At 40.1% G+C, this 27,825-nt stretch overlaps 1 protein-coding gene across 10 annotated transcripts in view; it reads right to left on the bottom strand.

Moving 5' to 3' along the window:
- The window catches only part of LOC122561177 (arginyl-tRNA--protein transferase 1), a 225,295-nt gene that overhangs the window by 174,471 nt on the left and 22,999 nt on the right, over window positions 1-27,825 (bottom strand). For 8 of the 10 annotated variants that reach the window (XM_043712697.1, XM_043712690.1, XM_043712698.1 and 5 more), the window contains exons 3-6: window positions 26,669-26,731; window positions 19,393-19,493; window positions 16,844-17,092; window positions 2,650-2,900 (exon numbers count right to left, since the gene is read on the bottom strand). In XM_043712697.1, the coding sequence (XP_043568632.1) occupies window positions 2,650-2,900; window positions 16,844-17,092; window positions 19,393-19,493; window positions 26,669-26,731 (664 nt within the window). The remainder of the gene's footprint in view (window positions 1-2,649; window positions 2,901-16,843; window positions 17,093-19,392; window positions 19,494-26,668; window positions 26,732-27,825) is intronic. The other 2 variants (XM_043712693.1, XM_043712689.1) reach the window with 1 other exon arrangement.

Below are 27,825 nucleotides of genomic sequence, written 5' to 3'. Positions count from 1 at the left end.
TGACCTGCACATCTTTTGGACTGTGGGAGGAAACCGGAGCACCCGGAGGAAACCCACGCAGACACGGGGAGAACGTGCAAACTCCGCACAGTCGCCTGAGGCAGGAATTGAACCCGGGTCTCTGGCGCTGTGAGGCAACAGTGCTAACCACTGTGCCACCGTGCCGCCCCAAAAAAAGTAAAAAGATCTCATTTATAGGATAGTGTAGCAGCTTCATCTAGTATTGTATTGCATTACCACAATTAACTATTTACTATTAATGAGTTAATTACATTTTTAGATTATTATAAAATTAAAAATCTATTTTTGTTGAGTTTTTTCAGTAATATGATACAATTCTTACATCTACCCATTTCAGAAAGCCATTATTCTAATGCCCTGAGCCATTACTAATGCCTGACAGTCATTCAATAGCAGAAGTTCAACTCAATATATAAGCAAAGTTTTTCACAGCTCTTTTAAACTTTAGCTTCCAGATAGATAGTGGAAATTGATTTCATTCTAAAATCACTAAATTAAGATATGGAATAAATGAACAAAGGACTCATTAAGCAAATTAGAAATGAAAAAACAGCTGTCATTCTTAATAGTTCTGCTTTTAAAAAATATTTGGCATGCCAGGTCTTTTGGGAATTACAGATGAAAAAAATACTTTAATGTAATGTAACAAAAATATGCAATGAATATCATGTATATTAAAGAATCAAACATTTGCATCCAATATTCTCAGTTATGTTGAATATAATTACTGATGCAGTGATACATTGAATAGACTAATGCTTAATATAAAGTTTCTTGGGTAGACAAGAAAGTTTGCAAGGAGGCCCACTGATTTTCCAATTCTGCATTTATGAGCTGGCACATTAACGCTCCCATTGAATGATTTATTTGGGGATTTTAGGCCATTTATTTATAACTGCATGATTGTTAATTTTTTTTTTCTGATTTTTGGCCCATACCAAAATCTACCAATGACCAACTACCTTCACCAACATGCAAGCTTGACACTTTGTTTATTATCATCTGAGGAAATCTCACTGGAGACACAATTATGTGATAAAATGGCTTGGGAAATCATTGAAAATAGCCAAAAAAGAATTACCAAGCATTACAAATACCAACAAATAAAACCTTTAAAATTCTATAATTATCAGAGTCTAGCTTGGTTTGTTCATGGTGTTAGATAGAATCATAAAAATCTAAATTTAACAAAAAGGTCTGGATGCAGTTATCACTTAGAAAGTCTGCAAAGAAAGTTAATAGGTGAAAGGTCATATTAATTATGCTAGTATTGTATTTGGCATACAACGGGATGGCGAAGGAAATAATAAGTTTTTTTCTCCTTGTTAGTGTTTTGATCAAGAAGAACATATAACTCCCTCTAACACATTTGATGTTTTCCTTCTGTCGTATGGACATTCTTGAAAAGTTACAAATGTTAGATACAAGATTTTTAATTAAAGAGGAACAACTTTAGCCATTTTAGATAAGCACCTTTTAGGAGTTTTAGTGCTACAATCAACTACATTTTCTCCAGTTTGTCATGAAATATTATTGAATGCTACCAAGAATAACTTTCTATATTGCAGAAAGCTTTTGACAGCAAAATACTTGAAAAATATAGCATGATGAACATTGATATGTGAGATTATCAAAAACAAAGACTTGCGTGTCTCTTAATTTCAAAGAAAGTATGGATGACAAGTAGGATTAGCATACAGAAGCAAATTCTTGAACAATGCATGGCATTTACACTGATATTTTGCAGTAAAACGAATTGTAAATGTTATGAAATTTTTTGCAAAATGCTATCATTGCAATTTAAGTATTTGAACACTAATATCCAATTCAACATTCATTAAATTTGATCCCAAAAGGAAAATGTTTGAAAAGTCATAAAGTTATGGTAAATTAAACAATTTGACTGTGGCTCCTAAACCACATGGATTGTGGTAAAAACCAATTTGATAGTAATACAGGTAGTTCTGGAATAATGCGAGTTTCAGTGGCGTGGTTTGACTGTAACGAAGCTGAAGAATTAGGGAACGGTATTTTGGAGAATGCATAATTCCGTTGGCAATAGCACGGTTTCAGTAGGGATGGGCTTGCAGGCTTTGTTCTGTGCATGCAATGTACATGCCAAAATCTCCATGCCATTCTGCGTAACAGCCAGTTCCCATGCATGCGCCATGTCCCTGCAGGTCTTCATGCTAACTGCGCATGCACAACGGGAGCTCCGGACTTCATGCTGTTCTGCACATGTGCTGATGCCAGCTGCTGACAGAGCAGCTCTAAGAGGTACTGTGCAGACAGCAGCTTCCTTACACTTTTTAAGTGAATTGTGTTAAAATTACTTTTGTTTCAATTTTCATTGAGGCAATGCTATACTTTGCATTAGTCTTTTGGATGATTTCTGAGTGATCATGAGTGATTTTATATTTGCCGGTCTGCCCCAACCCCACTTTTCCCATAGGTCCCATTATTTATATTAAGCAAGTTTTTTTTGCTGGAAAGCAACTGTGTTATAGGAGGACTACCTGTAATACCAAAGTCAAGGTATCTGAAACATACTTGCCTGAAATTAATACGGCAAGATTAAAAAGGACAAAACCACCAGCAAGATAAACCGTACTAAAATTTAAGAATTACCTCAAGCTTATGGGCTGCATCTGGAGTTAAAGACTCAGAAATAAACTCTTCCAATGATTTTGGCTTATTTGCTTGGGTGGCATGATGCTGCAGAGGGTGTGGATGAGGGTTGGAAGAAGAGGGTTCTTGGTGCTGGGATATATCTGCCATTTCTTTCTGCTGCTGTTTCTGAAGCAGTTTCGTCAGTTTCATCTCCCTCCGAATAACTTTTGCTTTGCGACAAGGTGGTTTATTTGGATCTGCTCCTCTGCCTTTTACAAAGGAAAAAAAATTGGTTAATCCTAAAACGGGACAAAATTTGACATAATACAAAAGGCAGCAAGCGCAAAAGGAAAATACTGCATATGGTGGAAAGCTGAAATAAAAACATATGCTGGAAACATTTAACCAAGGTCTATTAACTCTTTCTCTGTCCATAAATTTTAGCATTTCAGGTTATGTTCTGTCAGAACAACTGGAAAAAGTTGATGCAATTGGTTTTAAACCAGTCCAGAGACAGGATAGAAAGGATGGGGGTTAATCAATGACCTTTATTTATATAATTCTTTTAACTTAATTAAAATGTGGCAAAACCGGAAACCAACCCAAGGTACCTGGTTAGGCAAACCCACAATGCTTGCTCGCAAATTCAGGGATGGGTTGGTGATGCAAGTTAACATACAGGCAGCATAGGTTTGGATTGCCTCACATTTTTAAAAAGGACAGAAAAATGGGGTATCACCCATATGTTCATTGAAATAGTCAAATGCAAATGCAAAAAAGACAAGTTCAAACGAGACGGATTCAGGCAAAGATAGATATAGTCGATTTTAAATGATGCAGTCAAATTACAATTGGAAGCATATCTCAGGGTCAATTAAGACACAAAAGTCGCCTCCAGTTCAAACACAGACAAAATGGAAGGCAGAAATAGTTAAATGGCAAAAAGGGGAGGTGCTATAAAGCAAAAAGAAATAATAACCAGGCAAGAACAAAGGGGAGTCAAATGGTCAGGGTACGCAGGGACAAAGCAAAGAACGAGGTAGGACTGATGAATTAAACTGCATTTATTTCAAAGCAAGAGGCCTAACAGGGAAGGCAGATGAACTCAGAGCATGGTTAGGAACATGGGACTGGGATATCATAGCAATTACAGAAACATGGCTCAGGGATGAACAAGACTGACAGTTTAATGTTCCAGGATACAAATGCTACAGGAAGGATAAAAAGAGAGGCAAGAGAGGAGGGGGAGTGGAGTTTTTGATAAGGGATAGCATTACAGATGTACCGAGGGAGGATATTCTCAGAAATACTTCCAGAGACGTTATTTGGGTGCAACTGAGAAATAAGTAAGAGATGATTACCTTATTGGGATTGTATTATATACACCCTAATTGTCAGAGGGAAATTGAGGAACAAACTTGTAAGGAGATCTCAGTTATCTGTAAGAATAATAGGGTGGTTATGGTAGGGGATTTTAACTTTACAAACATAGACAGACTGGGACTGCCATAGTTAAAGGTTTAGATGGAGAGCAATTTGTTAAGTGTGTACAAGAAAATCTTCTGATTCAGTATGTGGGTGGATCTACTAGAGAAGGTAGGAGAAAGTGAGGACTGCAGATGCTGGAGATTAGAGCTGAAAAATGTGTTGCTGGAAAAGCGCAGCAGGTCAGGCAGCATTATGCCCGAAATATCGATTCTCCCGCTCCTTTGATGCTGCCTGACCTGCTGCGCTTTTCCAGCAACACATTTTTCAGCTACTAGAGAAGATGCAAAACCTGAACCTGCTCTTGGGAAATAAGGCAGGGCAGGTGACTGAGGTGTCAGTGGGGGAAGCACTTTGGCACCAGCGACTATAATTCTATTAGTTTTAAAATAGTGATGGAAAAGGATAGACCAGATCTAGAAGTTAAAGTTCTAAGTTGGAGAAAGGACAATTTTGAAGATATTAGGCAAGAACTTTTAAAAGCTGACCTGGTTGCAGAGTTTTGCAGATAAAGGGGCGGCTGGAAAATGGGAAGCCTTCAGAAATGAGATGACAAGAGTCCAGAGAAAGTATATTCCTGTCAGGGTGAAAGGGAAGGCTGGTCGGTATAGGGAATGCTGGTTGACTAAAGAAATTGAGGACTTGGTTAAAAAAAAAGGAAGCATATGTCAGGTATAGACAGGATAGATCAAGTGAATCCTTAGAAGAGTATAAAGGCAGTAAGAGTATACTTAAGAGAGAAATCAGGAGGACAAAAATGGGGACATGAGATAGCTTTGGCAAATAGAGTTAGGGAAATTCCAAAGGGTTTTTACAAATACATTAAGGACAAAAGGGTAACTAGGGAGAGAACAGGGTAACTAGGGCCCCTAAAAGATTGGCAAGGCAGCCTTTGTGCGGAGCCGCAGGAGATGGGGGAAGATACTAAATGGGTATTTTGCAACAATATTTACTGTGGAAAAGGACACGAAAGATATAGAATGTAGGGAAATAGAGAGTGGCATCTTGAAAAATGTCCATATTACAGAGGAGGAAGTTCTGGATGTCTTGAAATGCATAAATCCCCAGGACCTGATCAGATGTACCCTAGAACTTTGTGGGAAGCGAGAGAAATGATTGCTGGGCCTCTTGCTGAGATATTTGTATTGAAAGTGACAGTGAGGTGCTGGCAGACTGGAGGTTGGCTAACGTGGTGCCACTGTTTAAGAAAGGTGGTAAGGACGAGCCAGGGAACTTTAGATCGGTGAGCCTGACGTCGGTGGTGGGCAAGTTGTTGGAGGGAATCCAGAGGTACAGGATGTACATGTATTTATAAAAGCAAGGACTTATTAGGGCTAGTCAACATGGCTTTGTGCGTGGGAAATCATGTCTCACAAACTTGATTGTGTTTTTTGAAGAAGTAACAAAGAAGATTGATGAGGGCAGATCACTGGACATGATCTATCTGGACTTCAGTAAGGCATTCAACAAGGTTCCCCATTGGAGATAGGTTAGCAAGGTTAGATCTCATGGAATACAGGGACAGAACTAGCTATTTGGATACAGAACTGGCTCAAAGGTAGAAGACAGAGGGTGGTGGTGGTTATTTTTCAGACTGATGGTCTGTGACCAGTGGAGTGCCACAAGGATCGGTGCTGGGTCCACTACTTTTCATCATTTATACAAATTATTCGGATGTGAGCATAAGAGATATAGTTAGTAAGTTTGCAGATGACACCAAAATTGGAGGTGTAGTGGACAGTGAAAAAGGTTCTCTCACATTACAACGGGATCTTGATCAGACAGGCCAATCGGTTGAGAAGTGTCAGATGGAGTTTAATTCAGATAAATGGGAGGTGCTGCATTTTGGGAAAGCAAATCTTAGCATGACTTATATACTAATGGTAAGGTCCTCGGAGGTGTTGCTGAACAAAGAGGCCTTGGAGTGCAGGTTCATTGCTCCTTGAAAGTGGAGTCGCAGGTAGATAGAATAGCGAAGAAGGCATTTGGCATGCTTTCCTTTATTGGTCAGAGTATGGAGTACAGGAGTTGGGAGGTCATGTTGTGGCTGTACAGGACATTGATTAGGCCACTGTTGGAATATTGCGTGCAATTCTGGTCTCCTTCCTATCGGAAAGATGTTGTGAAACTTGAAAGAGTTCAGAAGACATTTACAAGGATGTTGCCAGGGTTGGAGGATTTGTGCCAAAGGGAGAGGCTGAACAGGCTGGGTCTGTTTTCCCTGGAGTGTCGGAGGCTGAAGGGTGACCTTATAGAGGTTTACAAAATTATGAGGGGCATGGATAGGATAAATAGACAAAGTCTTTTCCATGGTTGGGGGAGCCCAAAACTAGAGGGCATAGGTTTAGGGCGAGAGGGGAAAGATATAAAATAGATCTATGGGGCAACTTTTTCACACAGAAGATGGTACGTGTGTGGAATAAGCTGCCAGAGGAAGTGGTGGAGGCTGGTACAATTGCAACATTTAAAATGCATCTGGATGGATATATGAATAGGATGGGTTTGGAGGGATATGGGCCGGGTGTTGGTAGGTGGGACTAGATTGGGTTGAGATATCTGGTTGGCATGGACGAGTTGGCATGGACGAGTTGGACCGAAGGGTCTGTTTCCATGCTGTACATCTCTATGACTCTAAGTGACTAAATAAATATGGGACTCAAGGAAATATAAGGGGCAGCAGGAGGCAGGACAGTGGCTTAGTGATTAGCACTGCTGTTTCACAACGCCAGGGACCCGGGTTCGATTCCAACTTTGGGCGACTATGTGTGGAGCGTGCACTTTCTCCCAGTGTCTGCATGGGTTTCCCCAGGGTGCTCTAGTGTCTTCCCACAATAGGTTAGGTGAATTGGCCATGCTAAATTGCCCATAGTGTTCAATGATGTATAAGTTAGGTGCGTTAGTCAGGGGTAAATATCGGATAATAGGGTAGAGGAATGGATCTGGGTGCGTTCAGAGGGTCGGAATGGACCTGTTGGGCTGAAGGGCCTGTTTCCATGCTGTTGGGATTCTATTCTATTGTATAAACGCGAAAAGGGTTGCCTCCCAAAAAGAAAAAAGAAGTCAAAAATTATGATCTGAAATTGTTGAGCCCAATTTAGATTCTGAAACTGAAAAATCTATGATGGAAAAAGACAAGGTGCTGCTTCTTAAATTTAATCTGAACTCCAGTGGAACAATGCAGCAGGCTGACATCACAGTGATAGTGGGACGAAGAACTGAAGAAGTGATGCAGCTCCAAGTTATACTTGCAGACTGAATTAAAGGCGTTGTTTCAGGACATGACAAATCTGTGATTAGTCTTCCAAAATAGAGGAGTCTGCATCAAGAGCACAAATAGAGCATACTAAACTGAATGTAGTACAAGGGAATTTTTATTTATTCATTTGCAGAATGAGGACATCACTTGCTAGTTACACTTGAAAAGACCAAAGAGAGTAATTGAGGAGTGGATCAAGGAGATAGAAAGTGAACAATCCCTTTGTACGCTTGAAAGAGAACAGAGCCAAATGTGTAATTGAAGAGGCAAAAATAGATAACCAATTAAATATGAACAGCCGGTGAGTTGGAAAGTGAAGATAAGAAAAAAATACACCAAGGTCTTGGCCAGGAGGTGAAGGGGTGACGAATGTAGAAAATGATACGTACAGGATCAAGGACCCTGTCATTGGGAGAAGCAGTAGAATCATCAGTCAAAGAAAAAAAAGACATTATGGAGGCACTGGTATCGAAAGTGGAATTGTCAGAATAGGTGCAACTGCGGATTGAGAAACTGAGAGAATGCGTTGATGGCCATACAGGAAGTGGGGTAGGAGAAAATATAGTTAAGGTAGCTTCAGAGTCAAGAGGCATGTAATGCATATTTGCTCATTGTTTCCATTTCAATCCACAGTTGCACCTATTCTGACAATTCCACTTTTCATCAAAAGTCCAAATGTATTGGCTACATGTTAACTCTAACTGAAAGACTTGACATGCACTTAAACATGCTATCACTCTCCTAACTCAAATAGCATCAAATAACTTATCTTTCTGGGCTCTTTGTTTGATTTAACTCGATAGCCACTGCCACTAGAGATTTCTTAATATACTTGTCACCACTAGCTCCAAAGCTTTGACATAAGCATGACCCAATGTTGAAGTATAACACATTCTGTTTGAATTGCACTCTTGTTAAAATTAATTTGAGTTTTACAAATGTCACAACGCTATCAAAAGTCACTAAGTTCCAGAAACATCCTTTTGCTCTCTCTGAATAGGCAATATGCATGCGAGAGAGATTTGGGCATTGAATCAAGAATGATGTATTTAACTGTTTCACAAAATAAAAGGATTTACATGAATAAGCAGAAGTTTAAACATTTATAAGTGTTGTAAAAATAATTGCTGTAAAAGAGCAATGACCTATTTATTTAAAGTGGCTCTCTTCTTGAAATGCAACTTGGAAGTTCTTGTTTAAATAACTTCTTCACAGCAAAGTCAAATTCCTCCAACCTATCTAAACATCTTTTACCTCATTGCTGTTAAACTAAAATTGACCTCCAAAAGATTGGAACAATGCCTTAATCTTCAAGGCAGAAGGTTTTAAGAAGCTTAACAAATATTTAACTAAATGTTATTGGAACAAACTAAAACAAAATTACAAACTTAAAAGATTACAAAGGTCCCTTTGCATTGGCAATGTAAAAAATGCACCTCGTGAGGTAAACTAAGCTAAGCTGTCACAGGAGATAGTACCTGTGACTGAGAATAAAATTCAGATGGGGAAATCTTTCAAACAACAGCCAGGGCAGTACTGTGGCTCAGTGGGTAGCACTGCTGCCTCACAGCGCCAGGAACCTGGGTTTGATTCCAGCCTTGGGCGACTGTGCGTGGAGTTTGCACACTTTCCCTGTGTCTACATGGGTTTCCTCCCACAATCCAAGTTAGGTGGACTGGCCATGCTAAATTAACCAGTGTCCAAGAATGTGCAGTCTAGGTGGGTGAGCCATGGGGAATGCAGGGTTACAGGAGTAACAGGTAGGTCCGGGTGGGATGCTTTTTGGAGATTCAGTGTGGACTCAGTGGGCTGAATGGCTTGCTCCCACACTATAGGGACTCTATTTATGATCAATGAACATTTGCAGTGATCATTCACATCGGTTCTTGATACTTTTGCAAACAACCATTTCACGACTCATGTATTTTAGTATGATATGATTAGAAAATTAAATCTAATTGTACAAAATGACAAATGTAAATGCAAATCTAATACACTTAAAAAATTGAGGTCACAGTACTTTAAGAGGCTACCCATGTTTGTTTAATGGTATTAGAATAAGAGATTGTCTGTTTTGGAAGTTAAGATAAATTAGTGTAAAAGCAGCGAGCTTTGAAATAAAATAAAACTAGTTCAAAGCAGGCTATGTTGTTAATGAGATGGACAGAGCCCAAGGTGGCTCTCTGGTGTCAACTTGTCTGGTATGTATTTGCTGGGAGAAGGCAGCAGCAATTGAGTGCTTAAGCAAGTGCTAAAGAGCTACTGATAGAAAATTCACAGTTGTTGGGACATAAGACATTCCTGGAAGCCACTGATGTTTCAGGGCAGCTGAGAACGAAGATGAAGAAAGACGACAAGCAATATATACTGGATGAAGTTGATAAATATTGAAACTCAGGAATCCCAGTGAGGACAAGGGGCTTGCTGGGAAGGTAAATTTAAATTATAAAAAAAACTTAGCTCGTGTGTTCAGCGGTCTCCATTTTTCTAGCAGCGGTAGCAGTGGGATGGTTCAGGGCAACTGAGAATGAAGATGAAGAAAGCCTATAAGCAGTATATGCTGGGTGAAGTTGAGAAATATTGAAATTCAGAAATCCCAGCAAGGACAAGGGGCCTGCTGGGAAGGTATTTTTAAATTATAAAAACTTAACTTTGTCTATGGGTGGAGCACACACAGGACTGCTGAGTAAGTTCAGTAATATATTTCAGCAGCTGCTTTACCCAAAACACTACTTGAGTAATGTCTCCCACTCCTCTTCCTCTAACCAAAAAAAAAGGCTGTGTGCTAGATGGGTGAGGTAATTAGTTTTCTTTTATGTTCCGATAGTCTATTTGGGAATTTAAAATAGTGGGAATGGAGGTTAGGGCAGTTGAATGTTTCTCCTGCAGAATGTGGGAGGTAAGGGTCACCACTAGTGTCGCTGCTGACTTCATCTGTGGGAAGTGCATCCAACTCCAGCTCCTTGGAAACTGTGCAAGGGAACTGCAGCTGGATGAACTTCAGATCATTCAGGAGGCTGAGGGGGTTATTGAGAGGAATTACAGGGAGGTAGTCACACCTCACGTACAAGAAAAAGATAGATAGGTTACAGTCAGGGGACGGAAAGGGAATGGGAAGACGGTGCAGGGATCCCATGTGCCCGTTCCTCTCCATAACAAGTATACCGTTTTGGATACTGCTAGGGGAGATGACTTAACAGGGGTAAGCCATGGGGTACAGGTCGCTGGAACAGAGTCTGTACTGTTGCTAAGAAGGGAAAGGGTGGAGAGGAGCAGAGCATTAGTCATTAGGGACTCCATAGTTAGGGGACAGACAGGAGATTCTGTGGGAATGAGACAGACCCGTGGTTGATATATTCCCTCCCAGGCGCCGGGGTCATGATGTCGCAGATCATGTTTTTGGGATCCTTAAAGGGGAGGGGGAAAGGGAGTTGTGGTCCACATAGGTACCAATTACATAGATAGGAAAAGGGATGGGGATTTAAGGCGCAAATTCAGGGAGAATGGGTGGAAGCTTAGAGCTAGAACAACAGTTGTTACCTCTGGTTTGTTACCCATGCCATGTGCTAGTGAGGCGAGGAATAGGGAGAGAGAGGAGTTGAACATGTGGCTTCAGGGATGGTGTAGGAGGGAGGGATTCGGATACCTGGATAATTGGAACTTATTCTGGGTAGGTGGGACCTCCACAAATAGGATGGTCTACACCTGAACCAGAGGAGAACCAATACCCTGGGTGGGGTGGGGGGGGGTATGCTAATGCTCTTCGAGAGGGTTTAAAACAAATTCAGCAGGGGGATGGTAACTTAAATTGTGGCTCCAGCATCCAGGAGGTTGAGAGTTACGAGGTTATGAGGTTAGAAATAAGGTTTCAAGGTTGCAAGAGTTCACCGGCAGGCAGGAAAATGGTTTGAAGTGTGTTTACTTCAACGCCAGAAACATCTGGAATAAGATGAGTGAACTTACAGCATGGGTTGGTACCTGGAATTTTGATGTTGTGGCCATTTTGGAGACAGGAATGGTTATTACAGCTTCTGGGGGTTAGGTGTTTCAGTATGACCAGGAAAGGTGGTTTAAAAAAAAAAAGGGGGAGATGAGGCATTGTTAGTCATGGGTTGCATTACAGTGGCAGAAAGGATGTTTGAGGACTCGTCTACTTAGTAGTATGGGCTGAGGTTACAAACAGGAGAGGTCACCCTGTTAGGAGTTTTCTATATGCTTCCGAATAGTTCCAGAAACAGAGGAAAAGATAGCAAAGAGGATTCTGGATAGGAGCGAGAATAATAGGGTAGTTATTATGGGGGCCTTTAACTTTCCAAACATTGACTGGAAACACTATAGATTGAGGACTTTAGATGGGCCAGTTTTTGTCCAATGTGTGAAGGAGGGTTTCCTAACCCAGTATGTCGACAGGCCAACAAGGAGCAAAGCCACATTGGAATTGGGTAATGAACCTGGCCAGGTGTTACAGATTTGGAGGTAGGAGAGCACTTTGGTGACAGTGACCACAATTCAGTTATGTTTACTTTAGCGATGGAAAGGGATAAGTAGATATCGCAAGGCAAGAGTTATAGTTGGGAGAACGGCAATTATGACGCAATTAGGCAAGATTTAGGATGCATAGGATGGGGAAGGAAAATGCAGGGGATGGGCACAATTGAAATGTGGAGCTTATCCAAGGAACAGCTACTGCGTTGACAAGTATGTACCTGTTAGGCAGGGAGAAAGTGGTCGAACGAGGAAGCCGTTGTTTACTAAAGAAGTTGAATCTCTTGTCAGGAGGAAGAAAAAGAGGCTTATGTAAGGATGAGATGTGAAGGCTCAGTTAGGGTGCTTGAGAGTTACAACTTAGCCAGGAAAGACCTAAAGAGAGAGCGAAGAAATGCCAAGAGGGGACATGAGAAGTCATTGGCAGGTAGAATCAAGGAAAACCCTTAAGCTTTCTATAGGTATGTCAGGAATAAAAGAATGACCAGAGTAAGAATACGGCCAACCTAGGGCAGTAGTGAGAAATTGTGTGTGGAGTCAGAGGAGTAGAAGAGGCACTAAGTGAATACTTTTCATTTGTATTCACACTGGAAAAAGACAATACTGTTGAGGAGAATACTGAGATAAAGATTTTAGCAATTCTGGAAAGTGTGAAAATAGACAGATGGGATTTATCCTAGGATTCTCTAGGAAGCCATGGAGGAGATTGCAGGGCCTTTGGCATTGATCTTTATGACGTCATTGTCTACAGGAACAGTGCCAGAAGATGAGGATAGTAAATGTTGTTCCGTTGTTCGAGAAGGGGAGTAGAGAGAACCCTATTAATTATAGACCAGTGAGCTTTACTTCAGTTGTGGGTCAAGTATTGGAAAGCATTTATAAGATAGGATTCATCATCAGCTAGAAAGGAATAATTTGATTAGCAACAGTCAACATGGTTTTGTGAAGGGTAGTTCGTGCCTCACAAATCTTATTAGGTTCTTTGAGAAGGCAACCAAACAGATGGATGAGGGTAAGACTGTTGATGTGTATTTGGATTTTAGTAAGGTGTTTGCTAAGGTTGCCCATGGTAGGCTATTGTACAAAATATGAAGGCATGGGATTGGGGGTGATTTGGTTCAGAAATTGGCGAGCTGAAAGAAGACAGAGGGTGGTGGTTGATGGGAAATGTTCATCCTGGAGTTCAGTTACTAGTGGTATACCGCAAGGATCTGTTTTGGGGTCACTGCTGTTTGTCATTTTTATAAATCACCTAGATGAGGATGTAGAAGGATGGATTAGTAAATTTGCAGTTGACACTAAGATCGGTGGAGTTGTGGGTAGTGCTGAAGGATGTGCTACAGAGGGACATATATAAGCTGCAGAGCTGGGCTGAGAGATGGCAAATGGAGTTTAGTTAGGAAAAATGTGACGTGATTCACTTTGGAAGGAGCAACAGGAATAGAGTGTACTGGGCTAATGGTAAGAATTTTGGTAGCGTAGATGAGCAGAGATCTTGGTGTCCACGTACACAGATGCCTGAAAGTTGCCACCCAGGTTGATAGGGTTGTTAAGAAGGCACACGGTATGTTAGCTTTTATTGATACAGAGTTGAGTTTTGGAGCCATGAGGTCATGTTACAGCTGTACAAAACTCTGGTGCAGCCGCACTTGGGAGTATTGTGGACAGTTCTGGTCACCACATTATAGGATGTGGAAGCTTTGGCAAGGGTGCAGAGGAGATTTACGAGGATGTTGCCTGGTATGGAGGGAAATCTTGTGAGGAAACGCTGAGGGACTTGAGGCTGTTTTCATTAGACAGAAGAAGATTGAGAGGTTTCTATAAATGATCAGTGGGTTAGATAGAATGGACAGTGAGAGCCATTTTCCTCAGATGGTGATGGCTAGCACAAGGGACATAGCTTTAAATTGAGGGGTGATAGATACAGGACTGATGTCAGAGGTAGTTTCTTCACTCAGAGTAATAAGGGTGTAGAACGCCCTGCCTGCAACAGTAGTAGACTTGCCAACTTTAAGGGCATTTAAATGGTCATTGGATAAACATATGGATACTAATGGAACAGTGTAGGTTAGATGGGCTTCAGATTGGTTTTACAGGTCGGCACAACATCAAGGGCCGAAAGCCTGTACTGCACTGTAACGTTCCGTGTTCTAGCCATGTGCCCACAAACAAATGCTGGAATGCAGTCTCAGGAATTAGTGGAACGCAGTCTCGGGGAAGAGATCAAATTTCCTGAATGTGAGCAGTTGTTAACGCAGTCTGTGACTGAACAAGTTGACTGTGTTGTCTAAAGCCGGATCTTTGGAGAGAAAGGAATTGGAACCTCTTCTAGAGAAAACAACATTTTAGCGAGATTTGGCAAACCATTGTATCATTAACATCTGAAGATTGCTGCGAAATCTTGACTACATTTACTATTTGATGTTCGGTGAGGTGTTTCACCAGTTTGCTACAACTTATATTCCAACATCCAGAATTATAGGAGGCAAGTATGGGCAACGGACAAACTATGGTGGAACACCCCTCAGAGCACATCAAATAGTAAATGTGGTCAAGACTTCTTTCAACAACCCAGGGATGCTAATGACTATATGGATTGGCATACTGTCTTAATTTTGTTAAACACTTAATTTGTTTGTTCAGAACAGTTGCATCTAGTTGATTTATTCTCTTAGTTAATACCACATCTCTCAAATTTGGTCTGGCTTGAAATAAAATACTGGCTCCGAGCCAGACAGCAATATGAATTTTAGAGTTTCATCTGGGATTATAACAATATGATGGCACTGATTTGACCTCCGGGTCACTGCCTGGGTTGTCTGATAAAATTGATTGCTGAGGTACAATTAACAAAAAAAAGGGAAAGGAAGATCTACATTCAGCAGCAGTCAAGCCTAACAACAAAAAACGCCTAATAAAGGCTGCCAAAAAACAGATCTTGCCCAGAAGTGTCAAAGTATATTTTGCTTTCGTAGCTACAAAGAATTTGGCAAAAGAATAGAATTAAATATTCCATGCATTATTGGGGATAACTCAACATGAACATGTAGTGCTAAGAGTAATTGAAAAATGTCTAGAATTGTTACTTTAGTCATTATTTGGCTTTGCAAACTGTGCCACTTCAGTGCAATAAGTAATTCATTTGACAAGGATACACAATATTACATCCCATTGTCACACTGTTTTATTATCAATTTGGGGTGAAGTTCTACTTACAGAAATGTTCAGAGCAAAACCTAAGAAATCGATCCATATTTTGTTTGTATATACTGTTTTTTAAAAAAGGGCAGTTGGTACAACATTCAGGAGTACTGTATGGGCGGCTCAGTGGTTAGCACTGCTGCTTCACAGCACCAGGGTCCCAGGTTCAATTCCAGCCTCGGACGACTATCTGTGTGGAGCTTGCACATTCTCCCAGTGTCTGCGTGTGTTTCCTCCGGGTGCTCCAGTTTCCTCCCACAGTCCATAGATGTGCAGGTCAGGTGAATTGGCCGTGCTAAATCGCCCATAGTGTTAGGTGCATTAGTCAGAGGGAGATGGGTCTGGGTAGGTTACTCTTTGGAGGGTCGGTGTGGACTTGTTGGGCCGAAGGGCCTGTTTCCAAACTGTAGAGAATCTAATCTACTGCAGATGAGCTACATTTCACATATTCCAATTTAAGGCAAAATTCCTGTACTGTGCTGCCACCTGCTGTTAATTTTAATAAAGTCGTAAATCTTGAACTGAACACAATAATGAGCATTTCAAATACTTACCTAGGAAATATTGTCCAGCTGGCTATGTTGGTGATTGAAGTGTAATATTCAATTCGATACTAACATTCAAATTAAAAGAAGGTTATGCATTTTTATTAACAGCTTTCTGCTCCCAAAGATGCAGGAGCATTCAGAGCCAAGATGACCAACAAAACAGTACCACTCTCTCTCAGCTCAATTTCTCATATTTTAACTACTGAAATTTGCTCAAGTTATTACAAGTTTCAACATTGTATGTGCATCAAAAGAAAATCAATTTCAAAACAAACTATCCTCTGATTTTCTTTCTTTCTCTACCTCTCTAGTTCTGGAGCTAGCAACTTTTTCAGAGAAGTGAAGAGGGGAGTGTTCTGTACTGCCTTTTAAGAGCTGTACTTCACAATAGGTTCCACACAGGTAATTAGGCAAGAACTTGAGTTGGGTCATACACTCATTGTCAACCACAATTCATTTTTTGGCAAGTAAACTATTTAATAAGGAGCAATTTTAAATAAATGAAAAATTCTGCATCAAAAATCAAGTTCCTTGGTACACCAGGTCAGAAAGATAACCAAAGGCAAGAAAGGGGATTTTTTTTTTTAAAAAGAGAACATTTGTCATTGAATTAAATTTTGTGAGTATTCACCTTATATGACCAAGGGTCACTGATTCAAGATTTACAGAATCACAGAATGCAATTCGTGAAATACACATGAAAGCTCTGATCAGCTCAATCATGGGTAATTAAAAGAACCATTTGACTTTGCTCAGTTACCATGAATCTGCAAGCCGTAAATGCAAATGGCCAGAAAAGCAAAGTACAATTCCTGAAATAACTACAAATCCCAGAAACCTGTGTAATAAAAGTAGGATGCGACAAATTAACATACTTCCCTATTGACCAAGCTTATGGCCTAGTGTTAAGGCTGGCTTGAACGAACGAAGGTATCACAACTAAAAGCAAAATGCAGCCATGTGACCACTTTCATACATTATCAAAAATATCCTGGATATATTAGGCAGTGGCAAGAAAATTAATAAGATTGGTTTCTACTTTCTTCATAGTTCCGAACCAGCAAGGGAACAAACAAAGAGGTACTTCAAACAATTCAATTCATCAGACTCCATTTTAGTTATAGAAATGCGATACAGATCAAAAAGTTGAACATTCACAAATATTAGCAGCTAATTGTTTGCTTCAAGAATCTTGCATGATAATTTTGACAATGTCATTCAAATTCTTAAAACCTACCTGGTTTCGGAGTACATTTAAGTGAACCAGTGGAAACATTGGTCTCTGAGGATGCATGTTTTTGTCCTGGTTCCCCTTTCTCACTAGCAGCATCTGGTTGAGGATTTTCCTGTATTTCAGCAGACTCCGGTAATTCCTCGAGGCTCACAATCTTCAAAGGTTTCTCTATATCTACATTGACTTCTGAGTTACATGGTACAGCCTGATGATCAATTCCAGCATCTTCACTGTGAGAATCCATGGGTTCAACTTTAACACATGAAGAGGCATAATTACATGATGGATTTCAACAGTTTGAAATATGGCACATCCATTGCATTTCCAAGTTATATTTTCCATTAAAGTATATCTGAATATTTTTCATACCAAATAATTCAATCTTCTCATTAAACAAAGAACAATCTTCCTTAGAAGTATATTTAATTGTACTAGCAAATTCGGTGGTAATATCACAATCTATGAAGGGAATTGTTTCACCTTTACTACAGTACACACAAAACAATTTTGCCTGGTGAGCTGTTACCAACTTGCATAATACACTGGTCAAAATGCTGATAGTTTATTCAACTTCCCTTATGTGAATAAATACTAAGGGATGTATCTTTTTTAAGCTACATTAAAGGAGCATGGCACAGCACAAGTGTCACTTTGACCAGCAAACTGTATCTAATTGATGAATCTGTGAAGGCAGATTATATCTGAACAACCTCACAGAGTTTATTTTTAAGAAGGTCGCTAGCACAGCCGAACAGAGAACAGCCTATGGCAGTTTTCTAGATAGACACCAGAAAATATTTAATAAAATTGTGCTCAAGAGAATAGCAAAGAGACTCGGATACAAACTTGTGATGTATAAATAATTAATTAGGAAGAGACAAATGATAGAGAGAATGTACCCTAACTTAATCGTCTCTTAGTTTATCAGATACTAAGAAGTATCCTATGGAGGAGCAAGAAGTTATGAAGGAACTTAGGCAAACTAAATTAGTCAGCAGATAGATGATGTGTAACAACCATGAATTGTGGCTGTTCAGGTACCATCACTAAAAGCTAATACACAGATACAAAAGAAAAATCAATGAAGGCAAATGGGATGCCAGTCTTTGACTCAAGGTAGCTGGAATATATGGGGAAGTTGGTGTTTCAATTGTAAAGAGCTTTTGTCAGACTCCATCTGGAGTACTGCGATCAACTTTGGGGTACCCCTTGGAAAGGATATGGTGCTCTCCACACACTAGATTCATTGGAATGTTTAAAGACATAAGTGATGAGGACAAGCACTTAAACTGATTAAAGGTTTTGAAGAAGTAAATGTACAGAGACAAATGACCACCGGTAGGAGAGTTCAAGAGAAGATTACATAACCTTAAGATTTTAAACTTGACGATTCAGAAACTATATCAGAAGCACTTCATCATGCTGAAGTGATCTGGATCACTCTCCCTGAAAATTCACTGAACCGAAGTCAATTGAAAATTTCAGAATTGACAGGATACCAAGGATTACAAAATCCAAGATAAAAATAGGATTAAAATCTGTCATGATCCAAGTAGAATACGGTTCAAGGTCTAAATACTCAACATTGGAGGTGTTTGGGGAGGAGTGGGGGGGGGGGGGGCCAAGGTCACGTCCTGCGTTGCTGGAACACTAGATGATTGCCAAGGATGGATTCACAGACAGTAAGTTAACTTTGATTTCAATTAAATGGTGGTCTAGGATTTTCACTGTTGCTTTGCCAACTGGCAAAACAATTAATTTATTAATCTGCAAAAAACTGCACAAGATTATCTACAAGAACTCAGTAAAACTAAGCCTGGAATAGTAACTCAGCAAATAGCTTTAATTTGTATTTGTTAAAAAACAACATCAGGATATTTTTGCTGGGGCAACCAAACTAAATTAACAACATAAACTTGGCTTGCTTCATCTTATTAATGAGGAACATCATTTTGAAATATGCAAACTGTAGCAATAACCTGGATTCATTACTTAGGAATAAAAGAAATATTAGTTCTAACCACATACTGAAAATAGTTGCATCTTACTTTATAAATTACAGCACATGTGGTGTACTGAACGACATGGCATGGTATTAGTCAAATAGAATCAAGATTCTCTCAGTTTCACTCTATCGTCTGAGCAGAGACAACAATCTCTACAAAGACAGCATCGTGGTACAACAACTGGCCTAATTTTCCTGGACTTGGTGGTAGCAGGACACACAGAAAGACCAGGAAAACTCAACCAGGATTCCATTGGTGATAACAGATAATCGCTGCTGGAAACTAACTTGCCTTCTCCGAATGCCCAGCAGTGTAAGACCTAATGTTATCTCCTCACTGAATAGCATGATTCATACAAGAGTGACCAATCACACAAATACAAATATCTCAAATACCCATGATTTTAATTGTGCCTCAATTCAACTCACTATTTCCTAGGGGAGGGGTGGTGGGAAATAAAATAAAATTTCTGCCACAGTAAATGGATAACATAACAGTATCAGACCGAATTTATTAGAATCACAACTGGCAGTAAACAGTACTTACCATCAGTTCCTTTTGCTACCTCTCCCTTGGAAAGGAACCGTGCCATTTTCTTCAATACTTTCTTTGATGATTTAGAAAGTTTGAAGTCTAAAGCATGACACCTGGAAAGATAACAGCACACTCTTAATAAAATTTACATTGAACTACAAATCAAAAAGAAGAAATTTGTTGCTAATGTTGCATTTGTTCTTTCGATATTTCACAGCCTTGGGGATGATTTCATCAAGATTGCCGTAGTGTTAGGTGAAGAGGTAAATGTAGGGGAATGGGTCTGGGTGGGTTGCGCTTCGGCGGGTCGGTGTGGACTTGTTGGGCCGAAGGGCCTGTTTCCACACTGTAAGTAATCTAATCGAATCTAAAAAAAAGATCATTATGGTTACGACCAAGAATATAAGTTGGGACAGTACTGTTGCATGGTCCAGTGGAGAGGTGAGGCCAACTGTTTTTGCTTTGCACATACTCATTAGTGCAGCAATGATATTTGCCCAATTGCAGAAGGAGGCCTTCAGCATCATTTTTGGCATGGATGAAATTTTACCACTGCTTATACGACTATCACTTTGTTCTGCTGACAGATCATTGCTCCCTCACATCAATCTTCAGCTCGATTTCCTCCATAGAAGCCAGTCAATTTCAGAGGTGGGCTCTAACGCGTTGTAGCACACTCGCACAATATGAAATATAGGCAACGTAATGAGATGCATCGTGCAGATTGCCTCTTCATTCAAGTGAAGGACAACACAGTAATGAATGAAAGATTCCCTACTTCTCCCAAACAGAAAGCATGCTGGTGCCAGTGGCACAAGTGAAAATCCTTGAGGGTAGTGATATCTGGACTATTAATGGGCAAGTGAGAGTAGGAATAGGAGGATACAGCAGATGAATTCATGGCTGAAGAGCAGGTGCAGGGGGCAAGGAGTCACATTTTTGGACTACAGATCTCTTCGGGGGTAAAAATGACCTGTTTAAGACAATCAGGTTTCAGCTGAATTGGAAGTGGACCAATGTCCTTGCAGGCAAATTTGCGAGTACTACTAGGGAAGCTTTAAACCATAAGACGCATGGAGTGGGAACCAAAGCGATAGTGAGAAAACAGAAAAGGCTGAGACTGGTACAGGAGATAAGAGGGAGCAAGTCTATTAGTCACAAGAGACAAGAGCTTGGCAGAAAATGAGGTAAGACTAATAAATTAAACTGCATTTACTCCAATGCAAGAGGTCTGACTGGTAAGGCAAATGAACTCAGGGCATGCTTGAAAACATAATAATTACAGAAACGTGGCTCAGGGATGGACAGGACTGGCAGCTTAATATTCCAGGATACAGATGCTATGGGAAAGAAAGAAAAGGAGACAAGAGAGGAGGGGGAGTGCCGTTTTCAGTGAGGCAGAACATTACAGCCATACTTAGGGAGGTTATTCCTGGAAGATCATCCAATGAAGTTCTACAGGTGGAACCAAGAAAGACGAAAGGGATGATCACCTTTCTTGGATTGTATTATAGGCCCCTCAACAGTCAGCAGGAAATAGAGGAGCAAATATGTAAGGAGATCTCAGATATCCATTAAGAAAAATAGGGTTGATATGGTTGGGGATTTTAACTTTCCAAAGATGGACTGGGACTGTCATAGTGTTAAGGACTTGAATGGAGACAAATTTGCTAAGTTTGTTCAAGAAAACTTTCTTATTCAATATGTGGATGTACCTACTAGAGAAGGAGCAATATTTGACCTTCTGTTGGGAAATAAGGCAGGGCAAACAACAGAGGTGTCAGTGGGGGGGGCACTTTGGGACCAGTGATCATAATTCTATTAGCTTTAAAATGGGAAAGAACTGATCAAAAATTTAAAGTCATAAACTGAAATAAAGATAATTTTGACAGGAACTTCCAAAAGTTTATTCAGGGAGGTTATTCGCAGGTAAAGGGATTGTTGGGAGGTGGGAAGCTTTTAAGGATGAGGTAACGAGAGTTCAGAGACAGTATGCTGGATGACTAGAGAAAGTGAGGCTCCGATCAAGAAAGAGGAGGAGGCATATATAACATGTAGACAGCTGGGTTCAAGAGAATGCCTAGAAGAGTATAACAGTAATAGAAGTATACTTGAAAAGGAACTCAGGAGGGCAAAAAGGGGACATGAGACAGCTATGGCAAATAGAGTTAAGGAGAATCGGAAGAGATTCTATAAATACATTAAGAGCAAAAGACTAACTGGGGAGACAATAGAGTTATGGACCAGACCCCCTCAAAATATTTTAAGAAGGTAACCTCGACCCTAACTTTTTCTTATTTTAAAGACAAATGTGAAGTGCCATGTTAGAGATGCAAAGTGATTGGTCAAACTACTCGATATTAAGCAAAACATTTAATTAAATATAGTTGTTAAAATACAACTAAAGAAACACAAATTTAGAATAAGTGAACAGAATAAGAGATATAGGTAACATTACTAATTAACTATTCCAATGTAGGTAACATCCCATCAACACATTCCTTGGCAAAAAGGAGAATTCAGAAAAATAGATTTGTCTCACAGGTGACCCAGCAGAGAGATGTCCCAGTTTTTAGGTGTAACCCAGTGGAGGAAAATGATAGCTTTCACTTCTTCAAGCGCACAACAACTTAAAGCTAAACCTAGAAACTAAAGAAAAACTAGAAATCCTGATCTGAGAGAGCTGGCCATACATATCAAGGGTGCCTCCATTGTTACAACTTTTTAAAAAACCCCAAGGATTCAAGCGGTTTACTCTTGTGGTTTTGGTACACTGCTTGATATCTCTGTCTTACAAACACTCTAAAAAAATCCTCACAGCATTGGAGATAGAGCGGTGATCATATTTATAGAGGTTTATAAAACCATGAGGGGCATGAATAGGGTGAATAGCTGGCAGAGGGTCCAACACTAGAGGGCATACATTTAGGGGGAGAGGGAAAAAAACTAACAAAGGATTTCCAGGGTAACTACTTCATGCAGGGGGTGATTTGTGTCTGGGTTGAACTGCCAAAGAAGATGGAAAAGAGTACACTTACAATATTTAAATGGAATCTGGATGGGTACATGAATAAAAAGGTTTAGTAGGATATGGGCCAAATGCTGGCAAAATGGGACTGGGTCAGATTGGGATTTCTGGTCGCCATATGAGTTGGACCAAAGGATATGACCAAGTGAAGATCAATACCAGAAACAACACTGTTTTAAGCCAAGTGATGGATCTGGTACTTTAAAAAAAAAAGAGGCTCAACTGTACCTATCAAGCACTTAAGTCATATATGTTAGGAGAGATGGGAGTTCATGGTTCGGAACAGTTATGTTCAATAGGGAATGAGGGTGACCATCTCTCTGAACATATCAGGTGCTGGAGCAGTTGCACCAGGATGATCCAGGAGTGGTGAGCTTTGAAGGAACTCGCCAGGAACTATTCAAGTCGAAGGGACAGCTAATTTGTGCAAGATTTGTGTAAAAAACAGCAATGCCCCACCATTGTTGCCATGACAGCTCTGGGAATACTGTGGTATTGTGTACATTAATTTTGCCAGCCACTGAGGGTCAATTGCTGCTGATGGCAGTTGATGCTCATTCTAAGTGGCTACAGGTAGCAGTAATGAAGTCCACTTCTGCAGACTTGAGCACCGAGAAACTGGACAAAGTATCTGCAAAGTTCAGTAACCATGAGCAGGATGTCAGTGGTAATAGTTCTCATTTCCTCATGTAGGAATTTACTGACTGCATGAAACGTAATGTTATTTGCCACATTAAGTCAGGAGCTATTATCTCTCAAACAATAGTTGTGAAAAGTTTTGTGCAACTGTTAAAGCGTCAAAGGGTGATCCCTGATCATTAGTCAGTTATCAATCATGAAATGTGTTTGGGTATAGTCACATACCAAAACACATCTCATGCCACTACCGAGAACTCATCAGCATACATGCTTTTTAAAAGAAAGTTATGAACATATTTGATCTGTTGCTACCTGAAGAAATGCACAAAATTGTTAAGGATCAGTAAGCCCAGATGTCCAGAAAGAAAACTAACACCAAGAGATTCTTTCTTCACTAGGCTGATCAAGTACTGGTCGGGAGCTAAAATACAACTGACAAGTGGGTATCAGACACAGTCCTGGTGCAGACAGATCCTGTATCCTACGGAGTCCAGATTTGACACAAGATCACAAGGCGAGGGGATGCTGATCAGCCATTGGTAGCATACCCCCAAGTATTAGAACCATCTAGCACCACAGGTCCTCAGCTTTGCTTCCTGAAGGCAGCACGCTACCCCTGAAGTAACCCACAAGAGAGTGAAGATACCTTCCCCTGTGGAAGAACCTGTTTGTAGGCTCCGGGACTAGCCCTGGTTACCAGAGGGTCCCAGGATCTGCTAGGATGAATTGAGCACCAGAGTAAAAAAGACAGCTAACCCAAAACAGGTACCATCCAAACAAACCCTTATGAATAGGTCCTCCTGTTTGTTGTATCCAGCAGAACCGTGCATCATGTTCCTGCAAATACCTTTGCTGCTTCTACGTATTCACTGTGTTCAGAACAATGTAAATACTGTACTGGGATTGTTTGTTTAAGGGGACGTTTTAAAGTAAATGTGAAGGGGTGTTTGGTATTATGATTGGTGTATATTGTGTTAGGACAGTGTCCCTTTAAGAGTTGAGTCACATGACACAGGCAAGCGTTCAGCAAGTACTTGTGGACTTGTTCAGACTTGATTGAGCTTTGTCAGTGTGCACAGCTTTAGAATAAAAACTTCCTTGCTGGGTTGCAGCAAACAACAAATTCATATGTTCTTAGTTCTGACTGGAGCCTGTTAAGGGCTCAATACAGAATGAGGAGGAACTACCACCCATGGTTAACTAAAATTAAGTAAAGCATCAGACTCAGGGAAACACCATATAATTAGTCAATGATGATCGACTGTTCTTTATATTCCGTCTAGTCATCTGACTTGCAAAACATAATTATAAGGTCAATCGGTAAAAAGCAGCTAGCTGTAAGAGAAGCTAGCAAGAAAAGTAAAAAACAGATAAGGAGGTTTCTACAGTTATTTAAAAAGGAAGAGTAAATGAAGTGTCAGTCTCCCAGAGAGAAAAAGAGTGGATAATAAGGAAATTGCGGGTGAAAAGGAACAAATATTTTGCTTCCGCCTTCATCGTAGAGGATCAAAAGTCAGGTGATGGAAGTGAAGGAGAACCTGATTGCAATTTTAATCACTGGGGAAATGCAGCTGTTGGCTGTCATGTCTCTAGGTCCCGAAAGACATCATCCTAGGCTTTTAAAAGAGGCTATGAAGGAGATAAAATTTATATAGGTGCAAACATTTACCAAAAATCAGTAGTTTCAGGAATGGTTCCATAAACCAGAAAGTAGCAAATAACTTCTCTAACCAAGGAAAGAAGGCATAGAACACAAAACTATGGGGCACTAGGTGGACATCTGCCATGGGGAAGATGTTCAAATTAATCATCAAAGAGATTATAACTGGATAGTTTGTAAATCTGAAAGTAACTGGGATGAATCAGTACAGTTTTATGAAAGAAAAACCATGTTTAACCTATTAATTGGGATTCTTTGGAGGAGTAACATGCAATGAAACTAAAGGGAAGCCTGTAGATTTCTGGTCTTGGATTTCTCAAGTGCATTTGACAAGATGGCACATAAAAAAAAGGTTTTGTGCAAAATAGGAGTTCATGGCGTGATGCTTAAGAAATGAGCATTAGAGAAGATTGGCTGGTTGGCAGTGAACACAGCATGCATAAATAAGTCTTTTTCTGATTTCAGAATGTGATGAGCAGCATCCCAAAGGGGCTTGTGCTTGAGTTCCAGTTCTTTATAACTATATCAATTAGTTGGATAAGGAGAGTGAAGGCATAGGAACTAAATTTGCAGATGACACAAAGATAGGTGTGAATAGGACATAGAGTTGATGATGATACAGATGCGTTGATAGATGGAGTATAAATTAGAAAAAGGTAGTTGTTCACTTTGGTAAGCAGAACATAAAAAAGCAGAGGATTAAATCAAATGAAAAAAGATTACAAACTTCCAAGGTGCGCAGGATCTAGGCATTTCAGTGCTTGAGTCACAAAAAGGTTAGTATGCAGATACAGTAATTAAACAGGTTAATGGAAGGCTATCCTTTATTATGAGAGGAATTGACCATGAAAGGAAGGATGCTGTGCTTTGGTTATACAGGGAGTTGTTCAGACCCCATCTCAAATAACATGCAGTTTTGGTTGCCTTATTTAAAGGAAGGATGTAAATGCACAAGTGGTGGACTCAGGGAATGTATTCCAAATTAATACTTGTAATGAGCAGGTAGTCTTGAGGAAAGGTTGAACAGACAGGGCTTCTTTCTCTGGGAATTCAGAAGTGAGTTCATTGTGGCATACAAGATCCTAAAAAGTCTTGGCAATGTGGAGGAGTCCAAAACTAGAGGACATTGTTTCAAAAGTCAGGGTTTGCCTTTTTGGACAGAGGAGAAGATGTTTTTTCCCTCAGAGAGAACTCTGCCTCAGAGACATTTGAGATGGGGTCATGGATATTTTTAAGACGTAGATTTTTTCCCCTTTGCCTGACAAGAATCTAAGGTTATCAGTGGTATATTAGAATTCGAAACATAAACAGATAAACCATAATGTTATGGTTTGAGTAGGCTTGAGGGACTGAATGGCCTACTTCTGGCCCCACTTAATATGTTCGAATAGGAACAAATGTCAGTTAGCAAGAACAAGTGTGATAAAAGAACAGAGTTTGGCACAGATAATGGCATGGGCAATAAGAATGTGGAAGACTAAGAGTACCGTTAAATACTCAAAACAAAGATAACAAATGTATGACAGAGTTTCAGCAGCAGAAGCTAGGTCATCAAGCAATGTTATGGAGCTAAAAAGAGATGGCCTCAGTAGTGGTGCAGATATATGTACATTAAGTAGTTAATTTTGGATCAAAAATAAGATTACAAACAGCCTAGTTCAGGCTCAAAATGTTGTTTTTCAGGAATCACTGAACTGAAATCACTAGGGTGGTCTCCCCAAAGACTTTTCCAAAGCCACGTCTCTCTAAGCAGCAGGTAGATCACAGCACACATTAAGTTGATGATTTCATTTTCCAAGAAACCACATGGTTAAAAGCCCTTTTCAAATCCAGAAAGTATCCAAACAGTTCCGTATCCTAGTCCACAAATATATATTTCCAATAATGCGGTGCCTTATACACCATATAGAAAAACTAGCAAATAGGAAATGCAGATGGCTATGTGTAGACATAATTCTTACCTTATTGTATACTGAGGGCAACATGTTCGATTCATTGTAGGTTTATAAACATACATACCACTCCTGAAATTGATTAAACAATTTAGGTTAGAATATTACACAGCTATAATGTAAACGAATTTCACACATCACTGAACAAACTAGATTTCCAGCAGCAGACACCAACGGATAGGTGAGTGATCAATTGCTTGGCTTCTGTTCAAGTCAGTTAGGAGAAGCAGAATGTCACAATAAATTAATACCAGAATTTTCCTTTTATGATGAATTCACTTGACTTACTCTCCCTTCACTAGCTGTAGTACTTTTGGAAACTCTATCCAAACAATCTCAAGCTAGCCCAATGGCTCTTTTGCCAGATAGGATGATGTCTGTTTGGATAGTCATCACTCAGTACCATTCAAATGCTTCATGAACACCACAATGTGGGAGGTGCTGGTGTTCAACTGAAGTGGACAAAGTCATAAGTCCCACTACACTAGTTTATAGTCCACAGGATTGCTTGAAATCACAAGCTTTCGGAGAGCAGCCACTTGGACTTCATTAACACCATTTCAGTGCTCATCTGCCTTTTGTTCATTCTAAGTTCCAAACATGTTGTTGGAAATACGAGTTTCCCTTTTAAAAGAAAAGGGAGCCATGGTTTAATAAGGAATTGGAATCCCTTGTTAAATGGAAGAGGGCGGCCTATGTAAAGATGAGGCGTGAAGGATCAATTGGGGCGATTGAGAGTTATAAGGTAGCCAGGAAGGATCTGAAGAGAGAGCTAAGAGCAGCAAGGAGGGGACATGGTAGGATGAGGGAAAACCCTAAGGCTTTCGATAGGTATGTCAGGAATAAAAGAATGACTAGGGTAGGAATAGGTCCAGTCAAGGATAGTAGTGGGAAGTTGCGTGTGGAGGCTGAAGAGATTGGGGAGACACTGAATGAATACTTTTCGTCAGTATTCACTCAGGAACAGGACATTGTTGCCGATGTGAATATTGAGTCACAATTAATTAGAATGGACGGCTTTGAGGTACGTAGGGAAGAGGTATTGGAAATTCTGGAAAGGGTGAAAATAAATAAGTCCCTGGGGCCTGATGGCATTTATCCTAGGATTCTTTGGGAAGCAAGGGAGGAGATTGCAGAGCCATTGGCCTTGATTTTTATGTCATTGT

This window comes from Chiloscyllium plagiosum, chromosome 22 (assembly GCF_004010195.1).
Source record: "Chiloscyllium plagiosum isolate BGI_BamShark_2017 chromosome 22, ASM401019v2, whole genome shotgun sequence".
Lineage (NCBI taxonomy): Eukaryota > Metazoa > Chordata > Chondrichthyes > Orectolobiformes > Hemiscylliidae > Chiloscyllium > Chiloscyllium plagiosum.
The sequence above is the reverse complement of the archived record's forward strand: the minus strand, read 5'-3'. Positions and strand labels throughout refer to the sequence as shown.